Source organism: Xyrauchen texanus, chromosome 9, assembly GCF_025860055.1.
Source record: "Xyrauchen texanus isolate HMW12.3.18 chromosome 9, RBS_HiC_50CHRs, whole genome shotgun sequence".
In the NCBI taxonomy this organism is placed as follows: domain Eukaryota; kingdom Metazoa; phylum Chordata; class Actinopteri; order Cypriniformes; family Catostomidae; genus Xyrauchen; species Xyrauchen texanus.
Window position 1 is genome coordinate 44,016,501 of NC_068284.1, and position 19,322 is coordinate 44,035,822.

A 19,322-nucleotide genomic window follows, 5' to 3' on the forward strand; every position below is an offset into this window, starting at 1 on the left:
CAATTGTACGCAATCAACATTACAACTAAATGCAGACCTTTTTAAAACAAAAGCTTACATTTTTTACTTTTAGATCACTACAATTGTACGCAATCAACATTACAACTAAATGCAGACCTTTTTAAAACAAAAGCTTACATTTTTTACTTTTAGATCACTAATAATTTGCAATTGTTTATTATAGGATAGTTCACCCAAAAATAAACATTCTTTCATTATTTACTCGCCCTCATACAATCCCAGATGTGTATGAATTTATTTCTTCTGCTGAATAAAAACGAAGATCTTTAGAAGAATATCTCAGCTCTGTAGGTCCATACAATGCAAATGAATGAGTACCAAAACTTTGAAGCTCCAAAAGCACATAAATTCAGCATAAAAGCAATCCAATGGCTCCAGTGGTTTAATTCATATCAGAAGTGATATGATAGGTATGGGTGAGAAACAGATCGATAATTAAGTCCTTTTTTCCCATCAATCTACAATTTCACTTTCACATTCTTCTATTTTGTTTTGGGTGATTTGCATTCTTGGTGCTCACCTACTGGGCAGGGGGGAGAATATATACTTAAAAAAGTATACCCACACCTATCATATCACTTCTGAAGATATAGATTTAACCACTGGAGTTTTATGGATTACTTTTATGCTGCCTTTAAATGCTTTTTGGAGCCTCAAAATATTGGTACCCATTCATTTGCATTGTGAAGACCTACAGAGCTGAGATATTTTTATAAAAATCTTAATTTGTGGTCAGCAGAAGAAATAAAGTCAAACACATATGGGATGGCATTGAGGGTGAGTAAATTCTGAGATCATTTTTCATTTAAATTTTTGAGTTGAACTACTCCTTTAAAAGGGTTTGACCCACATAATTGCAATGCAGATAGTCTTGTGAAGGCTTTGGCTTTGTTTAAATGAAACAATCAAAATTAAAGTTCTGTGGCTTTGGTCTATATCTGTTAGTTTTAAGTCCATTTATACTATTTTACTCCTAAAAGTTTACGTAATCTTAGTCTATCTCTTCTGGAAAAATAAACCAAAAATAAATTGTTGTCCAATAAAATTCTCTAGAATGAGAATACCAGGTGCCACAACTGCAACAAAAAGGGGCAGTGCAGACCAAACTCATTATTGCATGAAAAAATGTTCATGCAATAATGGCATTGAAACGCATTGAACAGAATGCAGGTGACTCGAGACCCTTTTATAAAATTTTAAGCTAAAACGTTTAACTTGACACAGCATCTTAAAAACACGGCACTCCTCTGCAAGTCTCTGAAAAAACTGCAGCACAACAGTTAAAGACTGTCTGGTGCATGTTTACATAGAAAAACAATAAATAAACTGTGCAGACAGACAGACAGACAAATCATTTGGTGTGAACGGCCCTTAAAAGAATAACATATAGTAAACATAGTTAAACTGTCCCTTTGAGCTTGTGACTCATCAGTGACATCATACTGTACATTGATCTATCTTTGGTCGGTACAATCACAAAGTCACACCAATCAATTTCATTACAATCTAGCATTGACCTTTAATAGCAATGAGTCAGTCTCAGATCGAAGCGGAAGTCTTCATGTAAGTCAGCGGTTCTCTAATGGTCTTGCTTTTGGACCCATATTTTACATTGAACATCTAGTGGTGACCAAACACAGTACCAAAACTGTTTAGCATATGAAAGTGACACATAATTCTTTTCATAGACCCAACAAAATTTCAAAATGTTCATTTGGTAAATGCATAAACGTCAGCAGAAAAGAGATTTACCAGACTAACACATGGATCAAACACTGGGCCATCTATTGTATTAATATTAGCAATTGTACCAATTGACAGGCTGTGGCGCCAAAATAATGTAGAGTCTGACTGACTACATAACCTCTGATGTCAACAACAAAAGATAAAAATAGAGAGAGTTACTATTACACTCTGTCCTACTTAGTTCACGATTCCTTTGTCTTCCTCCTCACGTCTGTCCGGCTGGTTTAAAGAGCTCTCCTTTGGACATTAGCAGATAATTGGCTTTTGTTAGAAGCTAACTGAAGACAAGAGTTGGCAAACCTGGCCTTTCAATTAATGAAATGAGATTGGAGGTGTGGGTTAGAGCTACTTTGACTTATAAAAAGTACTCAAACATTTTAAGTTTGCTATTCACAAGCAGCATCTGCTGATGTGGACCAGGCCTCGCCAAAAAGAGAGTTTGGGCGGCTGTGGCTCAGGTGGTAGACTGTGTCGTCCACTAATCGCAGGGTTGGTGGTTCGATTCCCGGCCCACATGACTCCACATGCCGAAGTGTCCTTGGGCAAGACACTGAACCCCAAGTTGCTCCCAATGGCAGGTTAGCGCCTTGCATGGCAGCTCTGCAGTCATTGATGTGTGTGAATGGGTGAATGAGACGCAGTGTTAAGCGCTTTGAATACCACTAAGGTTAAAAAGGCACTATATAAGTAAGACCATTTACCAATTGTTGCTTTGCATAAAACTGGAAAGGCTTACAAAGTTATCTCAAAGAGCTTAGATTTAGTACTATTTTATATTTAGTACTGTGGCTACTCTCCCTAAATGGCGAACAGCCATGATTTGGGATCTGTGAGAAAGAACATGTGCAACCAGACAGACAAAAGCCATCTAGTGCTTTCTACCTTCACTTCACACTTTCACTCACAGCTGGAAAGAACTAATGATGTGAATGAAAGAGAGAGAGAGAGAGAGAGAGAGAGAGAGAGAGAGAGAGAGAGAGGCTATCAGCCAACCCAACAAAGCAGAGAAATGGAAAATCGCTCCAGAGACTGCAGAGGGAGTTTAATCAAAGTAAACTTACAATGAAGTTAATTAGGCACTTGGCCAAAATAATTCTACCAGCGCATAACAACATGATTCATGTCTCTCTTCTGAAATTAGTTATGAGAACATTTAAAAGACCACATGTTCTTGAACTGTGTTGCTTCTTTTAAACTATTCCTTAAAGTTATTAAAGGTGTTGTATGTGATTTGGTGACTTCAGCCAACCCCGTGTCAGAAAATGCAAGCTCACAAAATGATTGATCGGCAAAGAGCGTTCTGATTGGCTAGAAAATAAATAGCATTATTTCAGTAATTACATTTGTACAAATAAAACAATAATTTTTGTTATCGGAAATTATGCCATTGAATTTCAATTTTTCAATTGTAAGAAAGCCTTTAAAGATATAATTACTCTTCAGTTTATTGATATCTGAAATATGAAAACATTATGAATAAAGATACCATACAGATAGAATTTTCACTCATTATAATTCAATTGCTGATATCAGAAATTCATATTTGGACTAGTAAGATTGTAATTGTTGAAATAAAAAATTATAATTTAGTAGAAGGAAGTTCATAGCTGATATTTGAAACTGGAATAACAACTAATAATAAATTAATTATAGATATTTGTTATTGCTTTTTGAACAGGAGCGAATGACAGATATCGATATCAGTTACTGATTTCAGTAATTACGTTTTTTCCTAATTATTTCTTATATCAAGAATGGGCATTTCTATCAGGAAGACTCGCAGTCTTGAGTGAAATTTAAGATGACATTTATTTGATGAATATAAAACCGAAAAGTAATGTCTCTCTTTGGCGTAGGCCCCGTCTGGCGGTCGGAAGAAATTGTGCTTGGAACCGTCATATCCTGCCGGTGATAGGAGTCAGAGGCGAGGAGCCTACCCCCATGCAGGACGGGACTCAACTGGTGGTGGTGGGGTGGTGGAGGTTGCCGTGTTAGCACACTGAAACAGCAATGTGATAGATTGTGAGCAGACTTATAAAGCAACTGCACACATGTAATTGGCTTGGAATCACCCAGCTAATGGTGCGATGATGTACAGCTGCTAGTCTTCCCGCTAGAACTACCCTGCGCTTACATTTCCGCAAGTAATGGCGTTATTTTTTTTATATCAAGAATTTACATTTTTACTTGTGCAAACGTACTGTAATTACTTATATCAAGAATAAGCATTTAAGCATAAGCATAAGCCTGCAACATTTAATTTCAAAGCTCTTACACGTGTTACCCTGAACTCAGATCGCAACACTAGAGGCTGGAGTTCTGACAGTATCAAGTGGCTCTACATTCTTTAATTAATCTTTGGCATCTGTTCATGGCCACCAGGCTGATTGAGAGGAATTTCTGTAATTAATGTTCTAGAATCGTGTATGTAATGAACAAAGGGAAACAAATCTCGCAAACACAAAAATCTGAAGTCAAGTTCTATTCTGAATGTGATGGATTCTTATGCGTACTGTTTAATGATCATGCACATGCCCTCAGGGTGGCGATGAGACAGCGGAATCAGTGCTGATACCCCCTTCTGGTTAGATTCATGTTCTGCAACCTGTAATGATTCACCCCCTCACAAGGGCTAACTTAAGAATATTATGGTATTATTGAGAATCAACTGAACACATACGTTATCATGTCAGGAGTCCAGATGTTTTCTGGGTTTGTTTTTTGGAAAGGCTTTGTTTTCATGCAAAAGGTGCAAAAATGGTACAAAGATTGTATTACCATTACTATGGGATTGAATGATTACCATATTTATTCACCTTGGGGTTTGCAGTACATGATACTCCAAGATACTTCAAAGAATACCATGGTATTACCATGATTAATGTCCATAAATATCCCAGTTAGCACTCAAACATCACCAATATGTCTGTTTAAGAGCGTTTCATCTGGAAAGCATTGTATTCTAATTAATAACCGATAGACATCTTAAAAAAATATCTAATTTACATACATTCTAAATCATAAATGTCTCAAGTGTGCCTTTGACATTCTAGAAAAAAACTAATAATCTTTCCGCAGATGAGGAAACGACCTCAATCTTCTTGATGTAAGCACACACATCAAATAGACATCCAAGTGATGTATATGTGCTATCAGGAATAGTTTTAATATGATAAATATCCATAAAAACATGGTATTTTCATAGTATCATGTCAAAAAACATGGAAATATGTGGCAAAGAGATTTATGTAATCTATACATTTCTTTTGTTATTTTAGCCTATTTCTATCTCAAAGAGAAAAACATATGTTTAATCTCCGGTAAAGAAAAGAATGCATCAGTCAACAGTAAAAGGTCCTCTGAGATGGGAGGTGATGTGATAATTGTTTTATTGTCCGTTCAGACTGTCCGTGGGAGTGGGATAACCTGTCCTGCTGGCAGGCGACAAGTGTTGGAGAGGTCTTGGAGGTCAACTGTCCTGAACTCTTTGAATTTATGAGTCCAGAGGAGGGTGAGAGACATTTATAAATGCTAACATAAACAGATGGCATTTTTACATATTTTAAAGTTGGATGCTTTGGATGCTTTGGATGTACTTAATCTTCCAGAGACCCATACATGACTGCTTTGTGCATTTTCTATTTCCTTTTTTTATTTTGATTTGTAACTAGTAGCACCTAATAAAAAAAACAAAAATTAGAAAAAAATTCTATTACATTTGTGTGCACAACCGCACACATATGTCGGACACCTGCCCGTAAACGCTCTTTTGCACCACCATCTGCAGTCTGCCTTTATCCCTCTCGGAGGCTTGATTAGCCTGATTCTACACACCCGGGGCTGGTCAAAAACAGACTTTTGTCCTGATAATCTTATTTAACTATTGTGAGATAGATGCAGTCAATGTACAGTATGGTAATGTTGTTGCTTTTATTTTTTTATTGTTATTGGAGATCTGTTGACAGCAGCAAATTCACACAGCCTGAGGGTTGAAGGTGGGAAATATCTTTTGATTTATTGTTTGGTTCTGGCTTTTGCCTGGCTCCATTTCAGGTCTCGGCAAGATCAGCAGAAACTGTACGGAGTTTGGCTGGTCTGAACCGTATCCTCATTATGTTGATGCCTGTATGACAGATGTACACAACACAACCAAACCTGTGAGTATCTCATCTGACTGTTTTCTGTAAAAACTCCTAATAAAATACTTTAGATCCAAGCTCAAATGTCAAAAGTAAATTTGTTTTCTCTTCTCAAGGACATTTACTACGCATCTGTGAAGGCTCTCTATACAGTGGGCTACAGCACGTCTCTGGTGTCTCTGACTACAGCTATGGTCATTCTTTGCAGATTCAGGTCAGTTTAAAGTAGCATCATCACACAACATTGATTCCATTCCAGCTACTTGGTCAAACAAGAGCCATCTAAAGGCTAATTTATCTTACTGGGTAAACAGGCTTCTTTTTGTTTGCCGAAAAATGATGACAAAATGCACTTTTTTGTTCTGCTAAATCTTAGCTCGATGATATTTCTCCTGTTCGCGCTCATACCTGAAATTTAGTTACAGTACCTAAAAGAGCACGGCTAGTGTAAGAGCATTGATGATTGGCTAAAAGGAATCGTGGATGTGGTTTGTACATGGCATTCTTTATTTACAATTGCACGAACCAGCCGAGGTGGTACGCTCTTAACGTTAAAGATGGATAACTTTGAAGCCCATATCTCCAAGGTTATTGTGGAAAAAATAAACAATGTTACAACAGAGACTGTTTACCTACTGATGTGTCTTCCACCTGAGAGTTGAAAACCTTCTGTGATGTCACCCTCAACAAGCCAATTTTAAAACGATGCGACATGTGATATGAATGCAGGCTTTGCTCAGTTAGGGTGTTTAAGTGCATTCAAGAGAAAAAAATCGTCTTCTTTCTTTGTAAAAATTAGGCTTAAGAATAAAATAAGATCCTATTGGATACATTAAAACATCTAGGTTACGAATGTAACCTCCGTTACCCGATGGAGGGAACGAGACATTGTGTCTTGAGCGCCGAATATACCTTGGCAGACAGAATTTGCATACCCCGCCCCCGGACATACAGGTATAAAGGCAGGGAAATACGTCTAGTTCATTCAGGATTTTTCTGAGGAGCCGGAAATGGTCCGGCCACTACAGTGGCTCGGCTCAGCGACGTAGCCGGGAGGACACAACGTCTCGTTACCTCCATCGGGGAACGGAGGTTACATATGTAACCTAGATGTTCCCCATCTGTCGCTCACTTCAACGTTGTGTCAAAGATGCGACACTAGGGGTCCAATTTAAATCACGCCATGCGCTGAGCCGTGTTCTGCTGACACAGGAGTGGGGAGGTATTTTACGTGCAAAGGCGACCAGTTGTGTCAGACTGCACGTACCATTACGGTGCCCGTACGGAGCCCGTCATTATCCCCAAATCGACTTCAGTGCCCGCGGCGCCTGCCCCAATTCCGTAGGAAGGAGGCGAGGCGAGGGGCGGGGGGTGGCTGAAGCTGCTTTGTCTCATGACAAAAGAAAGCCGCGACTGCAACACTGTCATGGCTATGTTCTCGCACTGAGAACATGAACATTCATAAAACGCGTGTGATCGCAGCCCAGGCACGTGAGGCAGCTTTTATGACCGTCAGAGGTGGGGAGAAATCAACCGGATCCAGAAACTACACAGAGGCAGAAAGACATCTTTAAAAAGACGCGTTCTGAAAAGGACGTTCAACGCCAGCTGTGTATTTGCTCTTTTAGAGAAAATAAATCTTTTAACTGCACAGCCCTGCAGAGAAGGAGAAAGCCGCTGATAGGCACGGTAGATCCAACAACAATCGCACTCAGAGGTGGGAGGAACAGTGTGTGACTCGCAGCTCGCTGCATACATGACCATCGGCTCCGAAGAAAATTTCTGAATGAACTAGACGTATTTCTCCACCTTTATACCCGTATGTCCGGGGGCGGGGTATGCAAATACTGTCTGCCTAATTCCCATTGGCCTTTTTTCATAGATCAGAGGTATATTCGGCGCTCAAGAGAGACCCCTAGTGTCGCTTCTTCGACACAACGTCGAAGTGAGCAACAGAAGGGGAACTTAGGTAAATAAACCCAAAAAATAGGAATTGAAGTTGATCCCATTAGTATTGGTTCCAAAATATGATAGACGTTTCATTAGCATTCCTTTTAGATTTTTTGACAAAGTATGGCCAGGTCCACATCAATATGTTTACAATTGAAATCGTGTTGATTTTGCCAAGTTTACGCAGTTTTAACTGTGTTTTCCTCCACTGAAAGTGTAGACTTTCAACATGCTCTCGTCTCGAGTTCCACATACGTTGTTAAACTGCAGGCACGTGCACACAAAGACATCAAAGGGGGCTTGAGCACTTTTCTCTTCCTCGAGAGAAAGTGCCCTTTTTTCTGGGGTGCTTTTTTAAATAAATGAATATATATATATTTCATACTCCAAAACTTGCATGTCTTTCTTTCTTCTGCGGAACTCAAAGAAAGATATTTTTAAGAATGTATGATGTGTTTTTGTCCATACATTGTAAGTCAATGGGATCCAAAATTTGAGAGGTTTAATCCATGTCTTCAGAAGCGATATGACCACTTTTTTCTTAGTCAAAATAAATCTTGACATCCGGCCCAATTGGGATGTATCATCGGAATGGGATGTATGAAAGACAGTAATATGTGTTTGGGATATGTGTGTCTCCAAAGAACAACCTCAAGAACCCTATCTGAAAAATGGTTCTGGATAAGTAGAGAGTTCTTTGTTCAACCTAAAATTCTGCAAAGAACCATTGAAGAACTTTTATTCTTAAGGGTGGCCATTTGCACAGCCAACCTCACCCTGACAGAAATGTTCTATAAAATCCTTTTTCCTTCGAACATTTGTCAAACAGGAAGCTTCACTGTACCAGGAACTTCATCCACATGAATTTGTTTGTGTCGTTCATCCTGAGAGCCATCTCTGTGTTCATTAAAGACGGCGTTCTGTATGCAGAGGAGGACAGTGACCACTGCTTCGTCCATACTGTGAGTAGTGCACTTTCTCAATGACAGAAGTACTGTAAATGATGTCCATTTTCATTTTTGGGTGAACTATCCCTTTAAATACACACTCTTCAGACTTTGCTTTTATAGTAAACCCACAAACTGATCCATATGGATGTGAGACGCTGTTTGTGGGGCTCAAATTTGCCTGGATTCCTTTTGCATGGGAAATCCACAGGCTAATAATAACTCAATTGTTTTATGTTCACTAACAGCACATTAGATCCCCCATCTGTGTTTGAAAAAACAGCCATGGAGCCGAGTTCAACAAGCTCGGGGAAATATTCCATTATTTCTGTATTAGCATATGAATAGCTTATAAAACCTGCATGCTCTCATTACGCACCTGAACGAGGGCTCTGAGCTCTCTCACCCAGCCAATCAGAGGACTCGGTAATGACATCACCTAGTGTGTAATTGGATCAGAGGGGAATTGATGAACATGGTTAAAGACTTCAGGGTGTTCTGACACACTGCAGGCCAGAAATTGTGAATGGAAATAAATGGAAATATACATTCAGTCTGACAGACAGGAAGAGGATTCTGGGTAAGGATGCATCACTGATTGTTTTATTGCTGAAAACACATTTGAATGAATTAATGATCCTCATATGTGTGAGAGGCTTGAATCAGAAGCCACAGGGGAGTTATTGAATTTAATACAAATGTATGTTAATGTATGATAACTTGCACTTGAAAATCCAACCAGCTGAAGGTTTTTTATCATAATCTTTGCTGGTCTATGCAGGCCAGTAGTTAGTCCAAAGGGGTTTAGTTGGTTGGCCAGCTGGGTTTCCTGCAGGTGTGATTTTAATCCATTTTGATTATGAATTTAGGCATATTTATATGTAAAACAGGATAGTCAATGAAAACAAATGTAGGGCAGGACTTGATTTTATCCACAGGGAATTGATTGGATCATTAAAAGTGGATGTTATATACCAAAACTGAGCCAGGTTTTTGGAGGGCAAGGGCTGGAAAATAGGAGGTATTCATGATGCCAGCCTAAAAGGAGAGGTAGAGCAATTTGCTTTGTGTTGGTGACAGTTCACAAAAACACATTTCTTTTTTAAAACTTTGAATAATTTTGATTTGAAATGTAATTAGATTACAGTAACTAATAACTTACAGTGGATTGATGTAATCAGATTACACCCATCACAGGAATTAAGACATGTTGTGGTTCTTGTTGACTTTAAGCGCAAAAAAGCTAAAATTGCCTTTTTTTTCAGCAGTGCAGAACAAAACTTAAGCAACATTAAAGGAATAGTTCAGCCAAAAATGAGCATTTTCTCGTCATTTACTCACCCTCATGCCATCCCAGATGTGTATGACTTTATTTCTTAAGCTGAACACAAATGAAGATTTTTTTAAAGAATATTTCAGCACTATAGGTCCGCACAATGCAAGTGAATGGGTAACAAAATGTAAAATGTATGCTCTAAAAAGCACATAAAGGCAGGATAAAAGTAATCCATAAGACTCCAGTGGTTTAATCCATGTCTTCTGAAGTCACATGATATGTGTGGGTGAGAAACAGATCAATATTTAAGTCCTTTTTGCCCATAAATTCTCCTCCCTGCCCAGTAGGTGGCCAGATACACAAAGAATGCAAATCCTGAATGTGGCAAATTGCTAGGAGATTGATAGTAAAAACGGACTTATTCATCTGTTTCTCAGCCACACCTGTCATATCACTTCTGAAGAAATGGATTTAACCACTGGAGTATGGATTACTTTTATGCTGCCTTTATGTCCTGTTGGAGCATCAAAATGTGTATACCTATTCACTTACATTGTATGGACGTACAGAGCTGAAATAATCTCCTAAAAATATTAGTTTGTGTTCAGCAGAAGAAAGAAAGTCATACACATCTGGGATGGCACGAGGGAGAGTAAATGATGAGTGTATTTTCATTTTTGGGTGAACTATCCCTTTAACAACTAAAGGACCTTAAATAATAATTCAGCCTATGTTACACTTAGAATCAAACCTGAAAAAGATGTTGTGCCACTTTTCAGCACAAAAACCTGCATCTTAATTACTAACCGAACTGATTCTAGTTTAACGCTATTTGCATTATATGCCTGATCTGCATAATTCATTACTGAATCAGATGCTAAACCAGCATTGACAGCATGTGCAAATAAACAATGCTGTTACCAGTAGTAATTTATACATATCAAATTCTCCCCTGTGGTTCTGTGTTTAGGTGGGCTGTAAAGCCGTGATGGTCTTCTTCCATTACTGTGTCATGTCAAACTACTTCTGGCTCTTCATCGAAGGTCTCTACCTCTTCACACTGCTGGTGGAGACCTTCTTCCCTGAAAGACGCTACTTCTACTGGTACACCATCATTGGCTGGGGTATGTCACAGCATTGCATCATATGAAAGTTAATAATTCAAGTGGGCAGGGTTGGGAGGGTTACTTTAAAAATCTATTCCACTAAAGATTGCAGAATACATGCTATAAAATGTTCGTTTGGTTACTTAAGGTCAGAAACGTAATCGAAATACTTTTTTCTTGTTTTGATTAAAGTAAAGTACATTTATCTCGTTTTAAGGAATTTTTTATATTTTTTCAGGAAAACAATACATAAATGATCATCAAGAAAACATTTTTGCAACAAATTTTTTTGCACTAATATTAAAGGTCTTAGTAAAGGGGAATTTTTTTTATTTTTTTTTATAAAAGCATAAAGCTAACTGCTCACATTACAGTTTACACAAGGTTAACTATTTCTGTTGCTCAAAACTAACTTCAAAACCCAAACTGTACATCTATTTCTGATCGTATGTGGATTCTCTCTATTAAGCTCCCAAAGGGAAAGTTCCTAAATGACGTCATATCCACGTTTTCAGTCATAACAGAATGAAAGAGTCCTCATTCTGCTTGTATGAATGTAACATATTATAAGAAAGTGTTTCGCTGCTGTTCAAACGCTCCTCAGTTTGCATCATTTATATGGATAAATGTTTTCCAATGTATTAATGTAACTGTATTCTGATTACCAACAATTGTAATTGTAACTAGTGGATTACAGTTACTTATATCATGTAATTTAAATGCATAATCCCATTACATGTATACATGTATATTACTTCCATACACTGCAAATGGGATTTTTGTGTAATTGATTACAGTATTTATCACAGTTATAGGTTTGTAAAATAGGAAATGGACCGCATCATCTTTGTATTGGATTTCCTATCTTACTGGATACTGGCTCATAGGATGTGATTTGTTATCCTGGCATATTTAATACATTTATAATAATGACCTTTGGCATCTGCAAACGTCTCTCCCTTTTAGGGACACCCACTATTTGTGTGACCATCTGGGCTGTTCTGCGTCTACATTTTGATGATTCTGGGTATGTTAAATTTTATATATATATATATATATATATATATATATATATATATATATATATATATATATAAGGGTGTTTCTTCAACTTCAGGCATTTAGATAGAACGTAGTCACGTTAAAACATGTTTCACATTTTCATATAATTTTATCCCCCCATTTGCCTACTGACCAACAGTGTATGTACATGCATCACAGGAGATTTATGTCATTTTTGTAATTTTTTTAGTCCCACCACATCTCAAATTCTGTATTGTGTTTAATAGAATTCTGTGGTTGAAATGACACCGATGGAAATACAATTTTGAATTTTTGTGAAATACTGTTTGGACATAAATGTGCCCGAAGCCCAAAGAAACACAAAGTTATTCATTTTTTTTTAATCTTCACAAGACAGATTACTAAGCAAATGCTGGCATACATGGAAACTATTTGCATTTAGTTTCATGAGTCACTGAAGATTGAGGCTATGTTTGGAAATGGATTACTAGCATATTGCTTACTGTATAATGCACAGTATATACTTTATACTGACTGCAATTGTTTTAAATAGGATGTGAAAGGGGGCCTTGGTAGCTCAGCGAGTATTGACGCTGATTACCACCTCTGGAGTCATGAGTTCGAATCCAGGGTGTGCTGAGTGACTCCATCAGGCCTCCTAAGCAACCATAATTGGCCTGGTTGTTAGGGAGGGTAGAGTCACATGGGGGTGGTCCTCTACCTCTAGTCCTCGTGGTCACTATAATGTGTGGTTCTCGCTCTCGGTGGGGCGCGTAGCGAGTTGTGCGTGGATGCCGCGGAGAACAGCGTGGGCCTCCACACACGCTAAAGCTGCGTTCACACTACCAGCGACACGCAGCAACAAAACAACCTCATCTCATTCGTTTTCAATGAGAGCTGGCAACACGAGCGACGGCGACCTTTGGCAACCGGATGTGGGTGTGTCCAGCGATTCGACAAAGTTGAGACATGTTTAACTTTATACAAATGAAGAGCGACTTTCGGGAGCGACAGCCAATACGAGTGAAGATGGTAGAGCTCACGTGATCCTAATATTTTAATAATATTAATTGTAAAGAAACAGTGCTGTTTAGACTCTCCATACACACTAACGACCTAACTGCCAGCCACTGGCGACATGCAGCGACAAAGTAGCTGGCAGTGTGAACGCAGCTTAAGTCTCCGTGGTAACGTGCTCAACAAGCCACATGATAAAATGCATGGATTGATGATCTCAGACACAGAGGCAACTGAGATTCATCCTCTGCCTCCCGGATTGAGGCGAGTCACTACGCCACCACAAGGACTTAGAGTGCACTGGGAATTGGACATTCCAAATTGGGGATTCTGAGAAAAGAAATAGGATGTGAAAAGTACACAGCAACAATAAATGTATAAAACAGTTGTATGATACATTTTTGTCATATGAGCTTGTAATGTCACGTGTAATTCAGCGAATGCTGTCCAGTCATCATATTAGAACTAAAATTGTTAATTTGCATTTTAATCCAGTTTTGAGCAGAAATGACTTTTGGCAGTTTAGGAAAATAACGAGTGAATAAAGAGATGTTAAAAATTGCGGTTGATTGTGTTCATTTGTCACCCTGGATATGGAATGTCGAAATGTATTGTACACTATACAATAGTATGCATGCACTACAATACAGTACCATGCACATTAAAGTAGTATGTAGTAAGTATCTTTTCATATACTGCATATTATGTTCCTTCAAATATAGTATGTAGTATGCCATTCTGAACATACCTTGAGTGTGTGAAATGCTCTAAGCGTGTAAATCAGGTGACCAAGCGTGAATTGCTGCAAAGCTCCTATAATTGTTTGTATTTCTGCAGCTGCTGGGATATGAATGATTACACTGCCCTCTGGTGGGTGATCAAGGGACCAGTTGTGGCATCAATTATGGTGAGTCTAGAAATATTCCCCTCATCTGCAACACCTGCAACACCTTCTGACAAATTCTGCATCTCTGTATGTGTTTTCGAGAGTTAAAAACATGGGTAAATGAGCAAATACAACATATATGAATGGCGCCATACATATGCAGTATGTAAATCTGTATGAAACAATATTCCATAACACACTAAACTCATTCAGTTATTTTCCCATTCAGATTAATTTTGTTCTCTTCATTGGAATAATCATAATCCTGGTGCAGAAGCTGCAGTCTCCAGATATCGGCGGAAAAGAGTCCAGCATTTACCTGTGAGTAAAGTGTTTCAGTCACCATGGAAACAGTATATGAGCAAAATGTTATTTTTGATGAAAGATGGTGCTGTTCCTGGCTGTTTATTTATTTAATCTTGATTGTTGATGTATCTGTTGTTATTTTCTGCTATAGATGCCACCATTGTAAGCCATTTTGTTGTGTACTAAACGAATACCGTCATGTTACATGTTGTTTGGGTGATAACTGTGATCTTAACAGAGTAACATTAGAGTAAAGGGCAAAGATAATACCCTGTTTTTGTTTGAGACAGATAATGTTTGCACCCAATGGTTGACACGGAGCATCATAATTGACTCCATTAGGATTGGTCACAAATTATGAGCAAATTCCAAAAAGGAATCCTGTACACACTCATTTAGAATTTTGCAACTATAAGGGATTTAATTTGAGGATGTGAAATTAAAGTTTCATGTGTAACAAATCTTCATCAGAGCTTCTGTGCGATTTACAGTTAGATAGGGTGTGCTGATTTTAGGGGGGATCAAATATAATTGTTGTGTTGATCAGCACTGTTTGTTGGCTTTGTGGCGGTGAAAGAGTGTCTGTTGGTTATAAATACTTATTTATGTTTGGGGTCCCAAAAGAACCCCAATACTGCATGTGCAAAAAATAATACAATAATAAAAGCCATTTTCAAATGAACCTATTATTTCCCCATTATCTTATTATGTTCACATATGTTCCTTTTGACATATTCAAAGCTTTTGTCCTTTTTGGTATCACAAACTCTGCATGCACTTCAGGAATGCAATTGTTATCCAGGATAGTAATGTTAGCTCTGATTTGTGTCAGTTTGACTCTATCAAAATCACACTGTTGAACTATACAACCGAATTCATCAAAATAATCACAAATGTTCTGCTGGTGAAACATCTTTGAGATCCGAAACATAAGTAATATAACATTGTTCATAAAGGACAATTTAAGCATGGTGTCAGTTTTAGAAAAATTAACTTCAATGTTAAATAGGTTTTGAGAATTAAAAGAACAGTTCACCCAAAAATGAAAATTCTCCCATCATTTACTCACCCTCAGGCCATCCCAAACTCTTTCTTCCCATTCTTTCTTCTGCAGAACACTAAGATATTTTGGGGAATGTATGTGGTGTTTTTGTCCATATAATATAAGTCAATGGGGTTCAAAAGTTTCAAGCTCTGAAAAGGACAGAATAAAGGTAATCCATAAGACTAGAGGGGTTTAATACCTGTCTTCTGAAGCGATACGATCAGTTTCGGGTGAGAACAGACCAAAATGCTCAATGCCATACACGTGTTCTGCGCATGCGTTAAGCACGAGGGAGTGTAATCCAGCTTCAAATCATGAGCGCACCAAGGAGACCTCAGATGTCAAGATGTACAGTAAAAACTGTTACATTTTGATCTTTTCTCACTCAAAAACCATTGTATTGCTTCAGAAGACATTGATTACACCACTAAAATCGTACAGATTACCTTTATGCTGCCTTTATGTACTTTTTTGCGCTTGAAGGTTTTGGACTCAATGAACTTCCATTGAATAAATATAAACACATGATACACATTTATGAAAATATCTTAATTTGTGTTCGGTCGAAAAAAGTAAGTAATACGAGTTTGATACGTCATAAGGGTGAGTAAATACTAAGAGAATTATAATTTTTGGGTGAACTATTCCTTTAAAGGACCTTATAAGGTCTCTCAGACTCTGAATGCTGGGATATGTTCTGTGTGGCCAGTTTTGTGAATGAGTATGTGTGTGTGTGTGTGTGTGTGTGTGTGTGTGTGTAGAGAGAGAGAGAGAGAGAGAGAGAGAGAGAGAGAGAGTATGTGTGTTCTGTCCTAAAGAGTGTTTGTTGTCTTTGTCGTGTTTAGCAGCTGTGCACAGAAATGCTTCAGTGAGCCCACACAGGCCGCCCAGCATTCGTGCAGGATGTCAGAGCTTTCTTCCATCACGCTGTAAGTGTGTATGTTTGTGTGTGAATGTGTGTGGAGGATGCGCATTTTGTGTGCTTTGGTCAACAAATGTGCATTTTTACTTCTAAATTGAGAAAGCTGATAGTTTTGTTGTCTTGTCTGTTGTTGATGTTGTTGTTGTTGTTGTTGTTGTGTAGTTGTTGTGTAGTTGTGCAGTAACCTGCTGGATAATCCAGCTAAAAACAGCACAAGGTTGTCGCTGTGTTTTAGAACTGGTTGTTTAAGGTGATCCAAACTGGTTTGTAGGGGAACTGGCTGTGCTGGTAGACCAGTTAATGGCTGTTTAACACTTTAATGCATACCTCGGGTCTTTAGTGACGGGTCTACATATATGTCCTCATCCATTTTTGGAGTTGTGTCCATACCTCTTCAGTATTCCTCAACCTTTCTCTTCCGAATCAGTGTTTTGCCACAGAAAATGTGGCAAAATTGCGAAGAAAAAAATAGTTTATAACTGCTTGATTACTAAAGGTGTATAGGGTCATTAAAGACCCGAGATATGTAATCGTGTATCTTTGTTTCTTCCTAAATCTTATTTTTATGATTATTTCAAGTTTACTACCAATGTGATACATATTTCTTTGTTTATTTCGAGACAAATGAGTACTATATTCATGCAAACGACTTCTATATGACGTTGATTTTTGTGTGTGACAAAGTATCCCATATACATGTACACATACATACACATACATGCTATTTCTTACTCAAGGTGGCACTGATGTGTCAGTGGTTGACTTTTGACATTGCTATTTGAAGAAGAAGCAACGTGGAAGTAAACTATAGCAAGTATACATTTACATTTATGCATTTGGCAGACGCTTACAGAGCCCTTAATACAGGGACAATCCCCAACCTGGAGTTTAGTGCCTTGCTCAAGGACACAATGGTGGTGGCTGTGGGGCTTGAACCAGCATCCTTCTGATTACCAGATTACCAGTTATGTGCTTAGACCACTACACCACCACCACACCAATATAACACATGAACAGTATGAACTGGCTATGCGTCTATTTAGACTGAAAAAGTGCCTGAGAAAATAGTTTTGTGTAGCTCCTGTTTATCTTATGTGTAGATTATGTGTTAAGTGTAGCTCAGTATGTGTTTGACTGCCAGTTGCAACTCAAATCCGGTTCTAGTTTTGTCCTGATTTGTTGCATCATCTCTTTGATATATGAAAAATAAAACGCCAATGGCAATAAATAAAATCTGGGCATTTGTAGATCCAGTTGTGATAGATATATATATGCCGCTTCACTGAAGACCTGAGGTATGTAATATTGTTTAGCGAAATAACCATGCATTTAAAGGTAAATGTGGTCAAGATGGATTTTGGAACATGGTAGCTGGTTCAAAATGGTCTACCAGCTCAACCAGGGCTCCAACAGCTAGTAGATCAGCTGGTTGACAACTTTAACCAGCTTGGACCAGCTTGGACCAGCTTGAACCAGCGACTATGTTCCAAAACACCTACAACCTTGATTTGTAGGAGTTGTGTATCACTGAGGAATTAGTAAAGGGATCATGGTGCTTTTTTATTGTGTAGTTGACACTGCTCAGAGCTTGCTGTTTTATAACTCAGGAGCGTTGCTCAAACTCATGTAGATAGCATAGCTCAGATCATTTGGTCTTGGAAGAATTTGATGAGAAATGTTTGAGTTCGTATTAAAATCTCTTTTTGATTGCAGACTTTGGTATCAGTGTTTGAGACATTGTTGAGATCACTTCTGAAACTCTCAATGAGACAGATGTGAGATTACTGGAGCAGGTTTGCCATAAACTTCAGCAAAATTCTCCATTTGCTCTCCATTCAATTCAAATCCATTGCTGCCTGGGAGAAACAATTGAGATATTAAGGCAACCTCATTTGTGATTTTGCAGGACGCTCACCATCATCTCTCTTCTTGTGGATGGCTCTGATCTCCAGTGTATCACAGTAACTGTGTGTTGACATGATGAGAGAATCAACCAGCAGTTTGATGCTCTGGTGTTTGCTTTGTGTTGACAGGCGTCTGGCGCGTTCAACCCTGCTCCTCATCCCGCTGTTTGGAATCCACTACACTGTGTTTGCCTTCTCCCCTGAGGATTTCAGCAAGAGGGAGAGACTGGTCTTTGAGCTGGGCCTGGGCTCCTTTCAGGTACTGAACAACAGTTTGCATAGTAGCAACTTTATCTCCTTTTTTAGTAACACTTCCATGGACACCATTGTTCTGTTCCAAAACTTATAGACCAGCCTACCTAAACAGCATTTTTTGGCATCAAAGGTGAGATCCTGACAGTAGGCAGCAAAATGATGGTGCCTTTAAAATACTTTGTTGTGGCCAAATTGTATTACCAACATTATCTCATGAGTATTCGTAGCTTTTCTTACATAAAATTTGCAAATGAACATTGCACATTTGCTTATGTTTGCAGAGACACTGAAACGTCAATTTTGACATATGGACAGATTCTAAAATGTAAACCATTTTATGTACAAACAGATTTAGATATGTACAAATGTTTGAGAATACTAATTGAATCCAAGAAAATGTAATTAATTGAATTCATTGGTTATTTCTATTGTATTTACAATCAGTAAGATTAATTAAATGTTCAATGCCATCACACTTATTTAACACTCTTGACACATTAACCTAATTTGACAATATAACTAGGAATGTCCCAAAACCGATAATTGACCCAGATGGGAGCGAGGTTTAGGAGGGTGAGTGTAATGGTGGCCAGCTGGTAGATAGCTGAGCAATGCGTATAAACCTCACTCTGACCTCAAGAGATGCACTAGGGACTGACGTTAGGGCCTTTAGCCTCCTTGTTAGCGCACCCTCCTCCCATGCCGGAGATGCTGGTTTGAATCCTGTACGGAGTGGGTAGAACAGGAGCGTCACACGTGCAATTAGCTAATGAATATAA

At 38.3% G+C, this 19,322-nt stretch overlaps 1 protein-coding gene across 5 annotated transcripts in view; it reads left to right on the forward strand.

Annotated features, from left to right (window-relative positions):
* The window catches only part of LOC127649060 (pituitary adenylate cyclase-activating polypeptide type I receptor-like), a 52,283-nt gene that overhangs the window by 23,863 nt on the left and 9,098 nt on the right, over positions 1 to 19,322 (forward strand). For 3 of the 5 annotated variants that reach the window (XM_052133959.1, XM_052133958.1, XM_052133960.1), the window contains exons 4-13: positions 5,171 to 5,278; positions 5,821 to 5,924; positions 6,023 to 6,120; positions 8,686 to 8,818; positions 11,050 to 11,203; positions 12,152 to 12,212; positions 14,063 to 14,132; positions 14,341 to 14,432; positions 16,308 to 16,391; positions 18,418 to 18,547. In XM_052133959.1, coding sequence (XP_051989919.1) covers positions 5,171 to 5,278; positions 5,821 to 5,924; positions 6,023 to 6,120; positions 8,686 to 8,818; positions 11,050 to 11,203; positions 12,152 to 12,212; positions 14,063 to 14,132; positions 14,341 to 14,432; positions 16,308 to 16,391; positions 18,418 to 18,547 — 1,034 coding nt within the window. The remainder of the gene's footprint in view (positions 1 to 5,170; positions 5,279 to 5,820; positions 5,925 to 6,022; positions 6,121 to 8,685; positions 8,819 to 11,049; positions 11,204 to 12,151; positions 12,213 to 14,062; positions 14,133 to 14,340; positions 14,433 to 16,307; positions 16,392 to 18,417; positions 18,548 to 19,322) is intronic. The other 2 variants (XM_052133961.1, XM_052133962.1) reach the window with 1 other exon arrangement.